The following is a 19,246-nucleotide window of genomic DNA, read 5'->3' on the forward strand; positions in this document are numbered from 1 at the left end:
TCCTGGTTTTCCTCCTACCTCACTGGCTGCTACTTCTCAGTCTCTGCTTATTCGTTCCTACTTTGTCCTCCAAATTCTTAATGTTGAGGTGTCCCAGAGCCTGTCTTTAGACCTTCCCTTCATTTACAATCATTGCCTTGGTGATCTTATCCAGTCTCATGGTTTTACGTATCTTTCTCCCTTCCTTCTCTCCCTCCCTCTCTTTCTCTTTCTTCCTTCCTTCCTTCTTTCCTTCCTTTTTCTTTCCTTCTTTCTTCCTTTCTTTCTTCTCCTCCTCTTTCTCCTTCATATTCATCATCATCAACATCATCATTCAATCTTAATCTATCTTTCTATCTAGTCTTCTACAGCCAGGACCTTCCCTGAGGACCATCAAATTTCTGTGCTGAGAATAGACTGTTGGAAGTATGGTCTCAGGCAGAAGCTGGGAGATTAGTTATGATGCTACTGCAGTAATCATAGCAGCAGAGTGAGTGAGAGACGTCCTCATGTTCTGAATTCATTTCAGAAGGTAGAGACAACAGGATGGACTGGATATGGACAGGGAAACAATGTCAAGGATGACACCAATGTTTTTGTCCTGAACAACTAGGAAGATGGAGCTGCCATTAAGTGATGTTGGGAATACTGTGATTGGAGACTCTTTCATACGTGTAATTAGATGATGGCTTGGAGCAGGGAATCAGGAGTTCATTGTTCTATAGTTTGAGGTGAGTATTAGACATTCAAGTATATGTGTTGATTAGACAATTTGGGCATGTGAGACTATCCCATGCAATCATGAGCTCCATTGTGCAAGTCCTGTGTCTTTGTCATGTTAGCTATGGTCTCTTGCATATAGTAAGTAAATATTTTAACCGAGTGTAAGATATTTCTCAAAATTATTTTTTAAATTCTTTTTTGTCCAGTTTTGAGATATAATTGACATACAGCACTGTATAAGTTTAAGGTGTACAGCATAATCAAGGTTATTTTTATTGTGACCTGAGGTCCTCATGAGCTGAGTACCCAGTAATCGTGTGTCAGCATTCCCTATTCCATAGCACTCATCATACTAATGTAATGATTTGTCTGCCTCCTAAGCCCAGACTTTCAATTCAAGTACTATTAAGGTATTATTATGCCACCACTATCCTAAGCCCTGGGGATATGAGACACTATTTTATTATTTAGGCAAGAATGGATGAGTAATCTAACAAGCAGAGGCAGTAAACACAGAAAAAAGGGGGCAAAGTTGAGATATATCAAGATTAGAACACAGTCATTGACTTCATGTTTAAGCTGAGCAAAAACACAGATTTATAGTTATACCAATCCCTGACACTGGAAAACAGTTTTGTGGGGTTGAGGGTGAGTATTCAGAATTGTAAATTAATACGCATTGCCTTTGAAAACAAGGCTCAACTCACTGCTCTTCATCACACTATGGACAACAGATCAAAACTCAGTTTATTCATCTCCATCCCCTAAAAGCACTTGGGTATTGGGTTGGCTTCCTGGCTCAAGGTTCTTTAGAGTGCACAGCTAACCAGCCTTTTCTCTTATCATGCCCTCTTCAGGAACATGTCAACTTCTACCCCAGATATTCAGACCTCCATCTACATGCTCTCCCTCCCTGCTTCTCTCCCTGCCTACCCTTGGGAGTGGGGACCAGCCCCTCTCCATGTTCTACTGTGATCTTCATTCCCAGTGTCATTCAGTCCATGCAGCTGATAGACAGTGGAGGTGGGATAGAGGCAAGAGAGCTACAGCAGCCTCCCAAGTGAGTTCTCCAGAAATATCTAACCAATAACCAACAGGGAGCAGAGAGGGGAGACACTATCATTTGCTTTTGACTGTTGTCATATTACCTATATGCTGTTGATAAACACAAAGCACCTGCTCAAGGCTGGAACACTGGCACTCTCCTAAAAACCTCCCTTCCAGAGTGTGGGCACATATAGAAGTCATCAGTGAATTTTGCCTGTGAGATTCCTGGCCACTCCTCCTTGACAGTTCTAGCCTCATGTCCACATTGCTCCTCTGGGCCGAAGGACACCATGATAAAATTCAAGCCTGACCTCTACCTTCAATGTACCTTAGACAAGGGCCTTCCCTCTCTGTTCAAGTCCCTTTACCTGTAGTCCAGGGTGGGGGTGGGGTGGAATGCTACGCAGCTTAAGTGTGGGTTAAAGCCCCTTCCCCAGATAGGAAGGACATTTACCTCCCTTATGCCTTCCCTGAACGCACCGCAGTGGAGAGAAGGAGCAGATGCACAACTCTCTACTTAGAGACACACAGTGTATTCTGGGTGGCACCTCTGTCCACCTGCACGTCAATGAAAATGACAGTAGCAGTCCTCTTCAAGGAATGCTGACGTTGGATAGACTACAAAGTCTCTTGACTGAGCTGGGTCTTCTTGAGCAGACCAGTGTTTCTCTCCGAGGTGAGAGTTGGGAATTAGGGTGGGTTCCCTGGTTGGGTGACACAAGCCACTCGAGGACAGTGCAGTGCCGAGGGCAGCGGCAGGGGATGCCCAGGACTGAGGCAGAGTGGAGTTGATGGGAGCGGGGGCGGTGCCGGAGCTTACTGTCTGGGGAGTGGGGCACATCCAAGAACGCCAAGCCCACCTGCTTCTCAGTGGGCGGAAACTGGGCCTTAGGGTCCCCTCTTGTCTTCTCCATCTTAATTTGCCCCTTGGGACTTCTGGCTGAAGCCAGGCTCTTTTCCACATTTCCTTTTCTGGTGTTGGCCACTTTCTCAGATGTGGAGGACATGGACTCCTCGTGCCCTTTGCCTTTTGTCTTGGGGTTAATAAAGTGCAGAAAAGATTTCATCTTATTTCTCCAGCCAGATTCTGAAAAGCTGGGCCTCTTTTGAGTACGGCCTTGCATCACCTGCCCCTGAAAAACCTGACCTTGTAAACTTTGGCCCTGCAACGGCTTACCCGGAGTGAGTTGGCCCAGGAAAGGCTGGCCCTGTGACACCTGAGGCACCACAGGCTGGGCATTCTCAGGAACCCTTGCTGGTTTGAGGATGACATTGAGCTTGGCTTGACTGTCTTGCAGGTCATTCTTCTCAGAGTCTTTCCCCCCAGGGACTCCAGGAGGTAGCTCTGGGAGTTTAAGCTGAGGGCGATGCTGGGGACAGTGTTGACAGGGAGCACCAGGGTGAAAGCGATGTCTCCGTCGCCAGGGGCTGCAGGGTGTCCCATTCAGAAGCATCCCTTCTGGCCTCTCGGTTTCAGCAGAGTGGCTTTTCTTTCTTGTGGAGGAGACTGCAAACGCGGCATCCCCTTCTCTGTGGTCCCCGGCCGATTTGGGTTTGCCTGGTTCCTCTCTCTTTTCTGCCAGTGTGGGTACTTGGGCTAAGTCCTTGCTCTTGTCAGGGCTTTGGGGCTCAGGGCTCCAGGGCTCCTTCAGGCTGCGGTTGTTCACACTGGCCTCCAGCTGACCACAAAGCACCTGGGCCTCTGTCAGGTTCCCACTGGGTTGAGAGATATTGGAGGCCCAGTGGACAGAACCATGGGATACTGCACTGGAACTGGGTTGCTCCTGTTTCTGATACACTGCCTTCAACTCAGTGGCCAGCTGTTCTTTGAGATAGAGGCATTCTGGATCTGGGGCACGTGGCATATCTCGTGGGATGGGGAGTTCCTGGAGCAGTGTGTTTCCTTGGTTGTTTAGACTCCCAAGAGACTCCTGTGTGCATTATGTTCTCTGAGGTTGCTACAGGTTGTTTCCTGGACTTCCTTGCCTTTATGGGAATTCCCAGCTGTATCTCTAGCCTCTTCTTTCTCAGATGGAAATTTAGTTTGGCCAAGATGTGTTCTCCAAGTGAGGAGGGCCTCGCAGGCTCTGTCTGACTTTCTAGAGGCACCATCTCAATTACTTCTTCCACCTGCACTTCAGCCTGGAATTCATCTGCAATGTCTGCACAAGCCTTGTTGGCATCTTGAAAGCCTGACCCAGGACTTAGACCCTGCTCTTCAGGTGAGGTCCTCTGAGTCAGAGGTTCTGTTGGGAATTTGATAGGCCTAGGTACCATCTCTGTGATCATAGCTTGGGAAGTGACTGCTGGGGCCACGACCCTAGAGGGAGCCACATCATAAAGAGCCGGCAGCCCTAACAAGGCCAGACACTTGTGCCGTAAAGTTGTCTCCAGTTTCTCAATGGCTCCCTCGGACAGGGCTCGGAGCAGCTTAGGAGTTCAATGACAGCATCTGGTGAGGTTTGTTGCTGCTGATCAAGGGCCGCTGGCATCCAGGGTGTAATTTTCTGTTGTAGGTCCGAGTCACTTGCTGCCTGTAGTTCCAGGGGCTTGCTTTCTGGGATGCAGGTGAAGGGAGCCACTTCCAGGCCCCCAGGAATTATGCACTCCCAAGAGCTATATACACAGGCAGGGATGTTGCCCTGGTGAATCTGCCCACATTTGGAGTCGATATGGCTCTGCAATATTGCCTTGGTCTGGTCAAACAAGTGTGGCATGGGGACTGTCACTGGGTCCACAATGGGTGAGAATGGGTCATCAGCCCCAGTGGCCTCTAGAGATGTAGGCCGGGGACCATTCACACTGTCTAGGGATGTGCTGCTCCGGGACATAGTCTGCTGCTTAGTGGGGGACAGGAACAATTGAATGGACTGTTGGATCTTCTGCGGCAGGCCCCGGCGGTGGTGAATCAACTGTCTCTGGAGGTGGAATTCCAGCTGCCTCCTGGCATGCTGCTGCGGGAAGAATGGGACCTACCTGAGAATGGACTTGAGGATATGGGGAGGGGGAAGGATAAGCTGTGACAAAGCGAAAGAGAGGCATGGACATATATACACTACCAAACGTAAGGTAGATAGAGAGCGGGAAGCAGCCGCAGGGCACAGGGAGATCAGCTCGGTGCTTTGTGACTGCCTGGAGGGGTGGGATGGGGAGGGTGGGAGGGAGGGAGATGCATGAGGGAAGGGATGTGGGAACAGATGTATATGTATGACTGATTCACTTTGTTATAAAGCAGAAACTAATAAAAAATGCAAAAAAAGGGTCCTTTAAGCGGGGCTTGGACATGTTCTCATTCATGGAGAGGCCTTGAGAACCCAAGAAGGCGTCACCCAGGGACTCACTGTGCAGAGAAGGAAGACCACAGAATAGCTGGCTATATTTCGGCTGCACATGTCCCACTGAGTCATTAGCCTGTTGCCCAGGCATTAGATAAAGGCCACTTAATTCCTTAAGGGCTGAAGAGGGCAAGGCAAGAGCCATATGGTTTGGGATTTGCTGGTAACAGTGTATTTGTTCTGGGTCCATAATGGACCATTCAGAAACCCAGAAGGCCTGGGTAGGCTGGCCAGCCATACATGGACCCCAGTTCTGGTATGAAATGGTCCCAAATCTCTCAACAGAGAATTGAGAAGTATCATTCTGAATGAAAGAAACTGGTTGGTTATATACAGGTTGGTAAAATAATGGTGGATTTGGCATAAGCTGCCTCAGAGACTCTTCCACACGTCTGGGGAGCCCCCACCTCTGGAAATGCATCCATTTTTTTACATGTAGCTCAAGAAGCCTCAGGACTTCAGGACTCAGGGACGGCAGGTGGGCAGGGAGGACAGTGACCGTCTGCAAGGCCACAGGATGTATCAGGGTAGTAATTTCTTGGTTCAGGGTCAGCGGAGAGACCTGGGAATTTAAAGGCTAATGGCCTTGGTTCTCACAGACAAGGTTGAGGTTGCTCTGCATCATCTCCTGCAGCTTCACTGAAACCCTAGGTTCCTCAATCCTTGAAGAAAACATAGTCTCTGGGCCCCTGGGCACCTCTGGCACTTGAAATCCCTGCCTTAGCATGAGGTGTTCAGCCCAGAAATCATGGATGCTGGCTGCACCAGTTGACTGCGCAGCTGACTGGGTTAAGGATTTCTGTGACACTGTGAGGGTAGTAGATGGAAGTGAAAGGTCTTTGGAGTGTGGGCCATGCTCCAGACTCTGTTCAAAAGACACATTAGACATGGACAAAACCTCTAGGCAAGAAGAGCCCTGCGATGACCCCCCTGAAGTGGGGGAGATCAGAGTGTTCTCATCCACCACTACCTGCTGAATCTCCAGAGCCACAGCATTGCAGGTTTGGCAGCAGGGATCTGCACATAGGATCTGCCGCACGCTCCCCTCCTGAGGAAGCCAGTCCTGGCTGGGAAGGGAAACATGGCAACCGTTTGTAACTGATGGAATGACATCTGCCTCTTTTCAAGTGTGTGGCCTGGAGATTGACACTGCCCCCCTTAGCCCTGTAAACTCTGAGGCCTGCACCCACTGGGTGTTTACTCATCTACTTGTCTTCCTAGGGAAATGTCATTTGGCAAGTTATGGTGTGCTGGGCTGAGAGCCTGGGGCTTGTTGGGCAAAGTCTCAGACAACTGAAAGGAACACAGGGCCTTGAGAGCCTGGGAGGTGGGTGAGTTCTCTGCTGACCTGTGCTGAGAAGCTGAACTAGGAGAAGGCAACCAGGCAGATGGGGGAGCCCATGGTTACCTGATGGTGCAGCACCAGGAACATCACCAGATAGAACCTGGAGTCAGCCTCACTTGGGGCTACGGAGGTCTTTGTGGGAACTCTGAATTCTGGGGATTACAGGGCATACACAACATCTCTTGGAAGCCAATCCCTATTCTCTAGAGATCTTAAGAGGGGGATAATATGACAAGCTCCTGCCCGAGGGCTGTCCCAGAAACTGGCCTCCCTGAAGATAAAACCAGAGGAGGTATGTCAGCAGGGTCCAGGGGTCTGCCCTTGAAAGGGTCTAGCTGTAAAGAGAATATGAAAATGATGACTGATTTATGCACTTAATTATCTAGCCTCCTAACTTGTCTTGTGGTTGAGTGAAAACCCATGTAGTTTTAAATCCTGCACTAGTCAAATCCTGAATTCCAGGACCTTCGTGAGCCTAGCCCAGAGCAGAACTGCAGGACTCCTGTCTCCTGAGACGTCTGATCCCACCCTCTCCTCTGGGAACCCTCAACCAGTGCCCAGGCTACACTGTGTCTGGCTACCTCCCAGCCATTATGCTCCTCCCCAACCCTGCCCCAGGCCAAGTGGAGAAATGATCACAGGCCAGGCTGGGAGTCAGGAGACTGTAAAGAGCAAGAGATCACCTTCTCATGACAGACAGCAGCTCCCATGGCTTCTCAGCTTCTTCCCGGGAAAGTCTCCTAGCTGAGAAACCAGGAGACAGTATTACATGGAACGGGAGAGGATTCAGGGACATCCTACAGGAAGCTGGAGATCTTTGAATGACAGGAGAGCCAGTGCTCTGACGCACGTCTGACTACAACATAACCAGGTATGACGTGCTCTCCTGGACCTAATCTCCTTCGACCTTCACAACCACACTGTGAGTGAGACAGCACCATCGTGCCCATTTTATGGATAACAAGACTGAGAGCTGAAGCGACGTTCACTGGGTCATAAAACTAGTAAATGACACAGTTAAGGACAGAACCCTTACTTACTCACTCCCCTACTTCCTCTTCACTCCCAGGGGTAAGGTGGAGAATTCTGGAATATTCCCAGGCTCTGAGTCCCCACCCAAAAAAAGTCTTCTGGGAGAATTTGTCCACTTGGGGAACTGGGTCTTCAGTGGTTAGAGCACTTGGTGCCTGGCACCAGGGGTCATTGAGGGACAGGGTTCATGGGAGCCTCACCCACAGTGGAAAGAAGTCAGAGACTGGGACGTTACCTCTTGATGTTTTATCTTTAGCCCTTTGTTTGACTCTCCGGTGACGCTGAAAGGCAAAAGAGAGTGTGAAGCTGGGGTGCTCTCTTCTTTTCATGTCTAAACTGAGACAAAACCTGCAAATATTTCCCTAGCTTTTTCTGTGTTCCAATTTTACACATTCTCCTACCTTGCTTTTTCCTACTCTACATTTTTCACACCATCATTTCCTTTCTCTTATTTCGGATTCATTTTTAGGCTCTTCATACTCCATACGTCCACCCCCATTCCCTGAACAAGTTGTGTGGAGAGATCAGGATAAGACAAGAGAAAGGGAGGAACAGAATAAAGGATGGGTGGCACAGTAGCCAAAGGACTTTAGCCATCCAAGGCCCTAAATGTCCACCAACCAGAAGAATCACCCAAATATGAAGCTGTTCTGGGATCCAATGAGGAAACTTCCTCCATTAAAAAAAAAAAAAAAAACGGGTAAGGGGTTAAGAGTAACAAGAGACAGTGAGGGGATAAAACCTTGTTTAAGGCTTAATTGGTTCAGACGTAGTCATAGCGTTTCCCTACCCAGCAGCAGCTCCTGTTAGGTCCCAATCTTAAATCTTGGTAATTCTTTCTCACTTGCCAAATAATTAATGCAATAATGATGATGCAGCCATAAGTGTAAAGAGGATATCCAACATCCCACAGAATAAAGGTAGGCCTCAACATAATCTAAACCTCACTAGCCATCCCCCTTTCTAGGCTTCCTAGGCTTTCAGGGTCTTAGAACCTAATGCCTCCAAATTCTAGACCTATCATCTCTGCCTCACAGAGCACAGAACCAGACCAGTAGACTGCATCACAAAGCCCTCCTGTTTCCCGTCATGCATAGCATCACAGACCTTTATTTGTCTAGGAGAAACTCATGTGACACAGTGCAGAGCCTCAGCCTAAAGGTGCCAAGTCACAGGAAGCAAATACTCTTTCATGCTCTATTCTCTATATCCTGTTGGCTCAGCCTTCTTCTTTCAGATAACAGTCTGGCATCTATCCCCAGATAACTGAGTCTGCCCTAAAACAGACAGTGGCTACTGTCTCTCTTCCTCCTACTACAGAGGAACTCCATGAACTATATCACCTGTACTGGGAAGATAACTAGAAAACACACAAGAGGACAGTGCACACATTGTCTTGTTAAGTCTTGGACGGTGAAGGTTTTGATGCCACAGGCAATATAGGTGGTCAGTATCAAGAGGTTCAGGAAAAGAACAGTGATTAATGTGTCAAGGAAAGGACATAGCTTCTGTTCTTTTAAATAACTTACTGAGAGTTAAAGCAGGAGTCCTCCCAGTCTCATCCCTAAGCTGGACAGTGTCAAAGGTACAAAGACATTTGAGTTATGTTACCTGCCTGCTCTCAAGACACTTAAAAACCTAGTTCCAAAGACAAGATTAATTCACAATCAAGAACCCACCTTATTAAGAGTTGAATCAAGAACCAGCCTTACTAGGAGTTGGGAAAGAGAGGTGTAGGGAGTTATTTAATGGGTACAAAGTTTCTGTATGGGATGATGAAAAAGTTCTGAAAACGGATGGTGGTGATGGTTGCACAGCACTGTGAATGTCCTTAATGTCAGTGACAAGTACACTTAAAAGTGGTTAAAATAGTAAAGTTTATATTGAGTATATTTTACCACAATTTAAAAAACAAAAGGCCAAGAAAACCCAATCGTTAGCATAAGGGGATTTTTTGCTACCTATAAGGAAGAATATTCTGAAAATAATTTGGCAAAAAAATGGATTAGTGAATGTTTTTCTTAAATGCCCTTTTTTACAGAACAAAATAAATACAAAATAGATCCTTACATTTAAGATAATTTAAGAAGAGTCTCACCCTGAAGACGGGATGAATTTGAGCCATTTCAACATCTTTCCTGAACTTGTAAATTCCATAATACAGGAATGAGAAGACTTTTCCAACTAAAGAGCACTGAATGACAGGGAAACAATAATCAGTGAAAAAGCATCTTGCATCAGCTTTTTAGCAGTACATCAAGATACGTACAAAGTGGCTTGAATCTTTTATTACTGTTGTTATTCCTATCAAACCAAGCTCCAGCTTCCTGCAGCTGCTGCCGGCCTCTATGCTGCTGCAAAGGTTCTCAGTCTCCCGTTAACCTGACCCGGTATGGCACTGCGTGGTGCTTGGGGTCCTCCTTCCCTGGACTATGAATGTAGGTAATTAATAAACTTCATTCAGTCTTATAGGTCCAGTGTCAGATGTTGCTCGTTCGGCCATCCCCAGAACCCCAGGGTTCCCAATGGAATGAAGAGGAGGTGCATAGAACACTGTATCTCCTACACAACCAGCTCCTGCTTCCTGCAGCTACTGCTGCAACACTGCTTAGTCTGCCATTAGCCTGACCTCTTTGCCCCAGACGAAATCACCAAATTTGGCAACATTGGCACCAGCTCCAACGAGTATACTATTTACTTAACAGATAATCCACAGCCACTGTCATCCCACCAAACTATTAAAACCATATGCTGCAAACTGCTCTATAGCAACTTATCCACCCTTGCTCCTCTGTCTCAGAGCTGAGGTAGAGTCAAATGACAATCTTATGCCTTTCTGCAGAGTAGACTTTTAGTACTGGTTTATTTATTGATTTGGTACCCACTGACAGAGGGTGCTTGTGTGGATAGGACAGTGGGATCAGCGTCTTCCTAAACAAGGGCACATTCATGTAATGAACACACCATCGTTTTTCTTTTTTTAATGGATCACTTCTTTTTTCTTAAATTAATTTATTTAATCTATTTATTTTGGGCTGCGTTGGGTCTTTGCTGCGGTGCGCGGGCCCCTCATTGTGGTGGCTTCTCTTGTTGCGGAGCATGGGCTCTAGACGCACGGGCTTCAGTAGTTGTTGCACGCAGGCTCAGTAGTTGTGGCTCGTGGGCTCTAGAGCACAGTCTCAGTAGCTGTTGCACACGGGCTTAGTTGCTCCGTGGCATGTGGGATCTTCCCAGACCAAGGATCGAACCTGTGTCCCCTGCATTGGCAGGCGTATTCTTAACCACTACACCACCAGGGAAGTCCACACACTTTTTTTTTAACATCTTTATTGGAGTATAATTGCTTTACAATGGTGCATTAGTTTCTGCTGTATGACAAAGTGAATCAGCTGTACGTATACATATATCCCCATATCTCCTCCCTCTTGCATCTCCCCTCCCACCCTCCCTATCCCACCCCTCTAGGTGGTCACAAAGCACCGAGCTGATCTCCCTGTGCTATGCGGCTGCTTCCCACTAGCTATTTTACATTTGGTAGTGTATATATATATGTCCATGCCGCTCTCTCACTTCGTCCCAGCTTACCCTTCCCTCTCCCCATGTCCTCAAGTCCATTCTCTACGTCTGCATCTTCATTCCCGTCCTGTCCCTACGTTCTTCAGAACCAGTTTTTTGTTGTTGTTGTTTTTGTTTTAGATTCCATATAAATGTGTCAGCATACGGTATTTGTTTTTCTCTTTCTGACTTACTTCACTCTGTATGACAGACTCTAGGTCCATCCACCTCACTACAAATAACTCAATTTCGTTTCTTTTTATGGCTGAGTAATATTCCGTGGTATATATGGGCCACATCTTCTTTATCCATTCATCTGTCGATGGACACTTTAGGTTGCTTCCATGTCCTGGCTATTGTAAACAGAGCTGCAGTGAACACTGTGGTACATGACTCTTTTTGAATTATGGTTTTCTCAGGGTATATGTCCAGTAGTGGGATGGCTGGGTCGTATGGTAGTTCTAGTTTTAGTTTTTTAAGGAACCTCCATACTGTTCTCCACAGTGGCTGTATCAATTTACATTCCCACCAACAGTGCAAGAGGGTTCCCTTTTCTCCACACCCTCTCCAGCATCTACTGTTTGCAGATTTTGTGATGATGGCCACTGTTGCTTTTAATGATGTGGGTGTGGACCTTCAGCTTTGCCCTTCCTGCCTCGTGGTGTATCCTGAACGGCAAACAAGGGAGATGAAGTACATCAAAGGCCTCTGTGGACTCTGGAGGGTTACACAACTGTAAAGGATTCAGATTCGTCTGTTTCTAGAAAACTTGGTAAAGCTGGACCCTGCTTGCATGATAATGCTCCCGTGCCACAATTACTGTAATAGTAGAATTTCTTCAGGAAACTGTTCGTGATTACTGGTTCATATGCACCATGGGTCATATCACAGCCCGATAAAGAAAAATCCTGACAGGACACTGATGTGATTTTGTCCCTCCACACAAGCCTTACTTAGGAGTTTTGCTGTGTCTCATTCTCAGAAAACACTAGTGAATACCTTAGATGTCTCAGGTGATGGGGACAGAGGCATAGCTTCTTCCATTCAGAAGCAACATTTTTATATGCTAGCATTTTTATTAATGCCCAAGAGTTGGACAGGAAGAGTTGGACACACCCCAGAGTAGTATCTGCAAGACCACCAGCGCTTCACAGCAGGTTACTGCGCTACGCAGAAGTGTAGCAAGCAGTTGGAGGCACTAGAGGGCAGCACGTGCCCACCCAATGAGTCCCGAGGACTCCGTTTCAGGAACTTTAAAAGGCCATCTGTTCCAATGGCTCTCAATCCTGGCCTTACATCAGAATCACTGGGAAGCTTGTGAAAATATACATTTCCTGGCCTCACCCCAGACTTAATGAATCAGAATCTCTAGGGGCACAGTCTTTCAATCTATGTATTAAATAAGTGTCAAAAATAATCCTCAAGCAATAGAGCACTGGGCTTTGGGGTGTGTACTGGGGAGCAAATGGCCTCCAAAGAGCAACAATTCTTCCTCCCACCCAAGTTTTATTGAGATATAATTGGCACATAACATTGTATTAGTTTAAGGGGAACAACATAATAATTTGATGTATGTAGGTATTGTGAAATGATTAACACAATAAGTTTAGTTAACATCCATCACCTCAGAGTTCTAATTATTTTCTTGTAATAAGAACTTTTAAGATCTACTCTTTCTGCAACTTTCAAATATATTAACTACAGTCACCAGGCTATACATTAGACCCCCAGAACTTATTAATCTTATAACTGGCATTTTGTCCCTTTTGATCACCTTCATCCATTTCTCCCACCCCCAATCCCTGACACTGGAAACCACCAATCTATTCTGTTTGAATGAGTTTGGTGTTTTTTTTAGATTCCATATATAAGTGAGATCACACAATATTTGTCTTTCTCTGTCTGACTTACTTCACTTAGCATAATGCTGTCAAGGTCTATCCGTGTTGTTGCAAATGGCAGGATTTCCTTCTTTTTTATGGCTGAAAAATATTCCATGATATCATCTTCTTTATCCATTCATCTGTCAGTGGATGCTTAGGTTGTTTCCATGTCTTAGCTATTATAAATAATGCTGCAATGAGCATGCATGTACAGATATCTCTTGGAGATAGTGATATCACTTCCTTCAGATATATAACCAGAAGTGAGATTGCTGGATGAAATTTGAAGCAGCTATCTGCGGATGATGTTATAAAAAAAAATTCTCCTATAATAGGTGAGTTTGGCCATCTCTGGCAATGACCTAACTTAGACAGTGATCTGTAAATGGAAGTTAAGAATTCAGGAACACAAGGAGGAAAGGAGAATTGACCCTGACTGAGAAAAAGTACTATGTGCCAGGCCCTTTACACACATCACCTCATTCAGTCCTTACCCTCAACCAGACCCAGGTACTGTTTTGCCATGTTATATACGAGGAAACTGAATCACCTGTAAGTAAAGTAACACTAGCCTGAGGTCACGTAGCAACTTAGTGATGGATAAAAAGTTTGTTTCTAAACTCCACTAAGTCTTGCAACCTTCAATTCAATCAAGTTGAGAGGAAATGGACATAACATAGATTATAAGATGTTTGAAACTGCAGACTACTCACATGTCCAGTTGTTTTTGAAAAGAAGGGCCACAGTAATAAAAGGACTCTAAAACAGGAGCCAAGCAGCAAGGCTGGGTCCAAAGGTGTCCAATGTCGTCCAGGTCATACCTACTTCTCATCAGGTATGTCCCCCAGGGGCAACAGCCCAGTGACATTAGCATCTGAGACTGTCCCATTCACACGCCTGGCTTGATTACAGGCTCATCAAGTGCCTTCTGACTAGAATGTAACTTACAGTGTAAATGGACCTATACGAAGAGAATGACCTGACTAGCATGTAGGAGTATTCCAGGTCCCTCGGGATTATATTTCTCAATATAAACTTGTAAATTAGCATGACGATTTTATGCCTCAGACTCCTTTCAGTTTAATTTCAGTTGGTAATTCAGTTTAAATACAGTTGGTTTCTTCAGGAAACCAACTGGCTCAGAGAACCTTGACAAGATGTAGTCTTTCTACTTGTACAGCTGAGGAACACTGACTCCTAGTTCTCCCTCCTTTCCGTTCCTCCTAGTTAGTGTCCACTCTCCTGACCAGTTGCAGAGGCAGGGAGGGCAATTCTAAACATGAGGCTGCTGCAAAGACCACAATCCCCGGCCTCCTCACAGAGGAGAGCAGCACCACTATTTCTCAGTCTGAGCTACTTTCCTCTGTGTGCCTCAGTTTTTTCCCATTAGTACAGAGTAGTATCTATCAAAGGCTATTTATTGAATAAAGCATTTGGGTGGGGGGGAGAGTAATAAATGTTATCCATAAGTGAATCCCGATAACTTAAAAGCAGGAAATAACAGTTATACAGAAACACTCAAAACATCTCAGAATGTGCCTGGTACAGATAAACAACTACATAAATCTCCTCTAAAGAGGAGAGAGGTTATTTTTGGCTGAAGTGATCTGGGAAAGCTCCATGTTGTAGAAAATGGCATTTAAACTGGTGCTTGAAGCAGACAGAGGATTTTAATACGTGGAATTTGAAGAGAGTGATCCACATGCAGCAGTCAGCATGGAGAAAGCGGCTGGTGCCTCTGTGTAATGATATGTGGAACTAACAGAAGGACTCCTGAAATATTTATTTTACTATGGGTACATTTTATTTTGTATATATTCGATCTCAATGAAGTGAGGTTTAGATTTCTTTTTGTCTTTGTGTGAAAACTGAGGTTGTGGGTATCTCCTTGTCGGTGTGTTTTTCTGCATCACGTGGACATGAACTGTGTAGATGGGTCTCCTGAATCTGACCATATGTGTTTCTAGGTATAAATGTCTGCGTGGGTGCATTTCTCTACAGACTTTTTGATCTTTGTGGGTGTGTGCACAGGTAGTCCTGAGGGAATGGGAAGGAAAGAGAGAGGAAGGAGTAGAGGTGAGGAGGAGAAGAAAGAGAGGAAAGGGAGTGAGAAGCTGTTGAGCTGAACCTCTGTCCAAAGCCCAAATGTGAAACTCCTACACATCATTAGTATTTTAAGTAGTTGATAATTGATTGTCCTATTGACCTTGGAAAGTTCTTTTTCTAATAATAAAACATTCATTGGTAAAAGGCTAGTGTTTCAAACTGCTGTGTTTTATCCGTCACATTCTATGTCTTTTCATTTGTCCTTCCTTTCACCCAATTTAGTCCTCTTTTTGTATTTTTTTTTCTTTTGGTGTCTTATTTTCTTATTCTCCCAGTCCTATTAATTTCTTCATTGGAATTTTTTCTTTCTGTAAGTTTTTCCTTTCTCTTCTAACTTATGGAGCTAATACCATACCCCACCCATACCCCAGAAAACAAATGTTTTTAAATTGCGAAAGGGGTACTTCTTGTTGTAAAGATAGCTTAGGCTCAATCTTGGTGTTTATCTTCACTGCCACAGTTGAATCAACAGATTTTAATTGGGTGCTTTGGTGTATGTTAAAGGCATTGTTCTAGTTACTGCAGAAACAGAGAAAAATGCCTAGCATAGTCAACCAATTATATTAATGATCATCGTTAACTAAAGTAACCAGCTTTTCTTTTCTCCAGACATAGGAGAAAACTAGAAGACAGAAAAGCAAGAGTGATTTAGGTAGTTTTTCCATGGGCATCTACTACATATCATCTTAAGAAAAACTGAGGTGGCAAATAATCATCCCGTGAATTTGCATATTTTTTCGTATTTGTTAATATACTGTCATTCCAAGAAATGAGGGTAAATCAAAATTATATTTAGTGAGTGGTATTTATGCATCTGTTTCTTAGAAATAGTTCAGGTATCCAAAGATGGTTTATTAACTAACTTAATCATTTGTTTAATGATTAAGCTCTTAAGGTTAAAGATCTGGAAATATAATTTTAGCTTATGAGTTCTAGAATTGTAAGGATTTTAAGGATTTCATAATAATTGTAAGGATTTCATAATAATTTCAGAAACAATGACTTGAAAATTGCTCAAACTTAATAAAAGTCATAAACTTTCAAATTCAAAATGTTCAATGAGCTCCAAACAGGACAAATTAAAAGAAAACCATGCCCAGACACATCATAATCAAGTTTCTTAAAAGTTTCTTAAAACCAAAGATAAAGGAATCTTGAAAACAACAAGAGAAAAATACTACATTACACAGAGGACTCAAATCAATAAAATTAGAAATAAAAAAGGAGAAGTTACAACTGACGTCACAGACATACAAAGGATCATAAGAGAGTACTACAAGCAACTATATGCCAATAAAATGGACAACCTGGAAGAAATGGACAAATTCTTAGAAACGTACGACCTTCCAAGACTGAACCAGGAAGAAATAGAAAATATGAACAGACAAATCACAAGTAATGAAACTGTCATTAAAAATCTTCTAACAAACAAAAATCCAGGACCAAATGTCTTCAGAGGTGAATTCTATCAAAGATTTAGAGAAGAGCTAACACCTATCCTTCTCAAACTCTTCCAAAAAATCGCAGAGGATGGATAATCCCAACCTGATTCTAGGAGGCTACCATCACCCCGATACCAAAACCAGACAAAGATATCACAAAGAAAGAAAATTACAGGTCAATACCACTGATGAACATGGACACAAAAATCCTCAACAAAATACTAGCAAACCGACTCCAACAATACATTAAAAGGATCATGCACCATGATCAAGTGGGATTTATCCAGGGATGCAAGGATTCTTCAATATATGCAAATCAATCAGTGTTATACACCATATTAAAAAATTGAAGAATAAAAACCATATTATCGGGCTTCCCTGGTGGCGCAGTGGTTGAGAGCCCGCCTGCCGATGCAGGGGACACAAGTTCGTGCCCTGGTCTGGGAAGATCCCACATGCCGCAGAGCGGCTAGGCCCGTGAGCCATGGCCGCTGAGCCTGCGTGTCCAGAGCCTGTGCTCCGCAACGGGAGAGGCCACAACAGTGAGAGGCCTGCATACCGCAAAAAAAAAAACCCAAAAAACAAAAAAAAACATATGATCATCTCAATAGATGCAGAAAAAGCTTTTGACAAAATTCAACACCCGTTTATGATAAAAACTCTCCAGAAAGTGGGCATAGAGGGAAACCTACCTCAACATAATAAAGGCCATATATGACAAACCCACAGGAAACATTATTCTCAATGGTGAAAAACTGTAAGTATTTCCTCTAAGATGAGGAACGAGACAAGGGTGTCCACTCTCACCACTATTATTCAAGATAGTTTTGGAAGTCCTAGCCACGGCAATCAGAGAAGAAAATGAAATAAAAGGAATATAAATTGGAAAAAAAGAAGTAAAACTGTCACTGTTTGCAGATGACATGATACCATACAAAGAAAATCCTAAAGGGATTTCCCTGGCGGCACTGTGGTTAAGAACCCACTGCCAATGCAGGGGACATGAGTTCGATCCCTGGTCCGGGAAGATCCCACATGCCATGGAGCAACTAAGCCCGCAAGCCACAACTACTGAGCCCGTGTGTCACAACTACTGAAGCCTGCGTGCCCTTGAGCCTGCGTGCCACAACTACTGAGCCCATGCGCCACAACTACTGAAGCCTGTGTGCTCTAGGGCCTGCATGCTGCAACTACTGAAGCCTGAGCACCTAGAGCCTGTGCTCTGCAACAAGAGAAGCCACCACAATGAGAAGCCTGCACACCACAACGAAGAGTAGCCCCTGCTCACAGCAACTAGAGAAAGCCTGCACACAGAAATGAAGACCCAATGCAGCCAAAAATTAAATTAAAAAAAAAAAAGAAAATCCTGAAGATGGCACCAGAAAACTACTAGAACCAATCAATGAATTAAGTAAAGTTGCAGGATACAAAATTAATACAGAGAAATCTCTTGCATTGCTATACACTAACAACGAAAGTTTAGAAAGAAAAATTAAGGAAACAATCCCATTTACCACTGCAACAAAAAAAGATAAAATACCTAGGAATAAACCTACCTAAGGAGGCAAAAGACCTATACACAGAAAACTATAAGATACTGATGAAAGAAATCAAAGATGACACAAACAGATGGAGAGACATACTATGTTCTTGGATTGGAAGAATCAATACTGTGAAAATGACTATACTACCCAAAGCAATCTACAGATTCAATGCAATCCCTATCGAATTACCAATGGCATTTTTCACAGAACTAGATCAGAAATTTTTACAATTTACATGGAAACAAAAGACCCCAAATAGCCAAAGCGATCTTGAGAAAGAAAAACAGAACTAGAGGAATCAGGCTCCCTGACTACAGACTCTACTACAAAGCTACAGTAATCAAAACAGTATGGTACTGGCACAAAAACAGAAATATAGATCAATGGAACAGGATAGAAAGCCCAGAGATAAACTCACACACATATGGTCACCTTATCTTTGATAAAGGAGGCAGGAATGTACAGTTGAGAAAGGAAAGCCTCTTCAATAAATGGTGCTGGGAAAACTGGACAGGTACATGTAAAAGTATGAAATTAATCACTCCCTAAGACCATACACAAAAATAAGCTCAAAATGGATTAAAGACCTAAATGTAAGTCCAGAAACTATCAAACTCTTAGAGGAAAACATAGGCAGAACACTCTAGGACATAAATCACAGCAAGATCCTTTTTGACCAACCTCCTAGAGGAATGGAAATAAAAACAAAAATAAACAAATGGGACCTAATGAAACTTCAAAGCCTTTGCACAGCAAAGGAAACCATAAACAAGATGAAAAAACAACCCTCAGAATGGGAGAAAATATTTGCAAATGAAGCAACTGACAAAGGATTAATCTCAAAAATATACAAGCAGCTCATGTAGCTCAATATCAAAAAAAACAAACAACCTAATCCAAAAATGGGTGGAAGACCTAAATAGACATTTCTCCAAAGAAGACATACAGATGGCCAACAAACACATGAAAGGATGCTCAACATCACTAATTATTAGAGAAATGCAAATCAAAACTACAATGAGATATCACCTCACCCTGGTCAGAACGGCCATCACCAAAAATCTACAAACAATAAATGCTGGATAGCATGTGGAGAAAAGGGAACCCTCTTACACTGTTGGTGGGAATGTAAATTGATACAGCCACTATGGAAAACAGTATGGAGGTCCCTTAAAAAACTAAAAGTAGGGCTTCCCTGGTGGCGCAGTGGTTGAGAGTCCACCTGCCGATGCAGGGGACACGGATTCGCGCCCCA

The 19,246-nt window shown here is 44.1% G+C and overlaps 1 protein-coding gene, 1 long non-coding RNA gene and 1 pseudogene across 3 annotated transcripts in view; all 3 read right to left on the reverse strand.

The window, feature by feature from the left end:
- Window positions 1-19,246, reverse strand: part of LOC309798861 — a 292,612-nt gene that overhangs the window by 140,992 nt on the left and 132,374 nt on the right. The gene's annotated exons all lie outside the window — the stretch shown is intronic.
- On the reverse strand, window positions 1,403-7,552 carry LOC309798746 (protein SPATA31F1-like). Its single transcript, XM_082611320.1, is given in 5 exon segments — window positions 1,403-3,689; window positions 3,691-4,187; window positions 4,190-4,703; window positions 6,055-6,151; window positions 7,113-7,552. Coding segments are annotated over 5 exon segments (2,568 nt in total). The 5' UTR covers window positions 7,226-7,552; the 3' UTR covers window positions 1,403-2,342.
- Window positions 4,890-6,029, reverse strand: LOC309798823 (protein SPATA31F1-like; annotated as a pseudogene). Its single transcript has one exon. The product of its transcript is annotated as a protein SPATA31F1-like (transcript).

The sequence above is a fragment of the Mesoplodon mirus genome (assembly GCF_964341445.2).
Source record: "Mesoplodon mirus genome assembly, chromosome: 1".
Lineage (NCBI taxonomy): Eukaryota > Metazoa > Chordata > Mammalia > Artiodactyla > Ziphiidae > Mesoplodon > Mesoplodon mirus.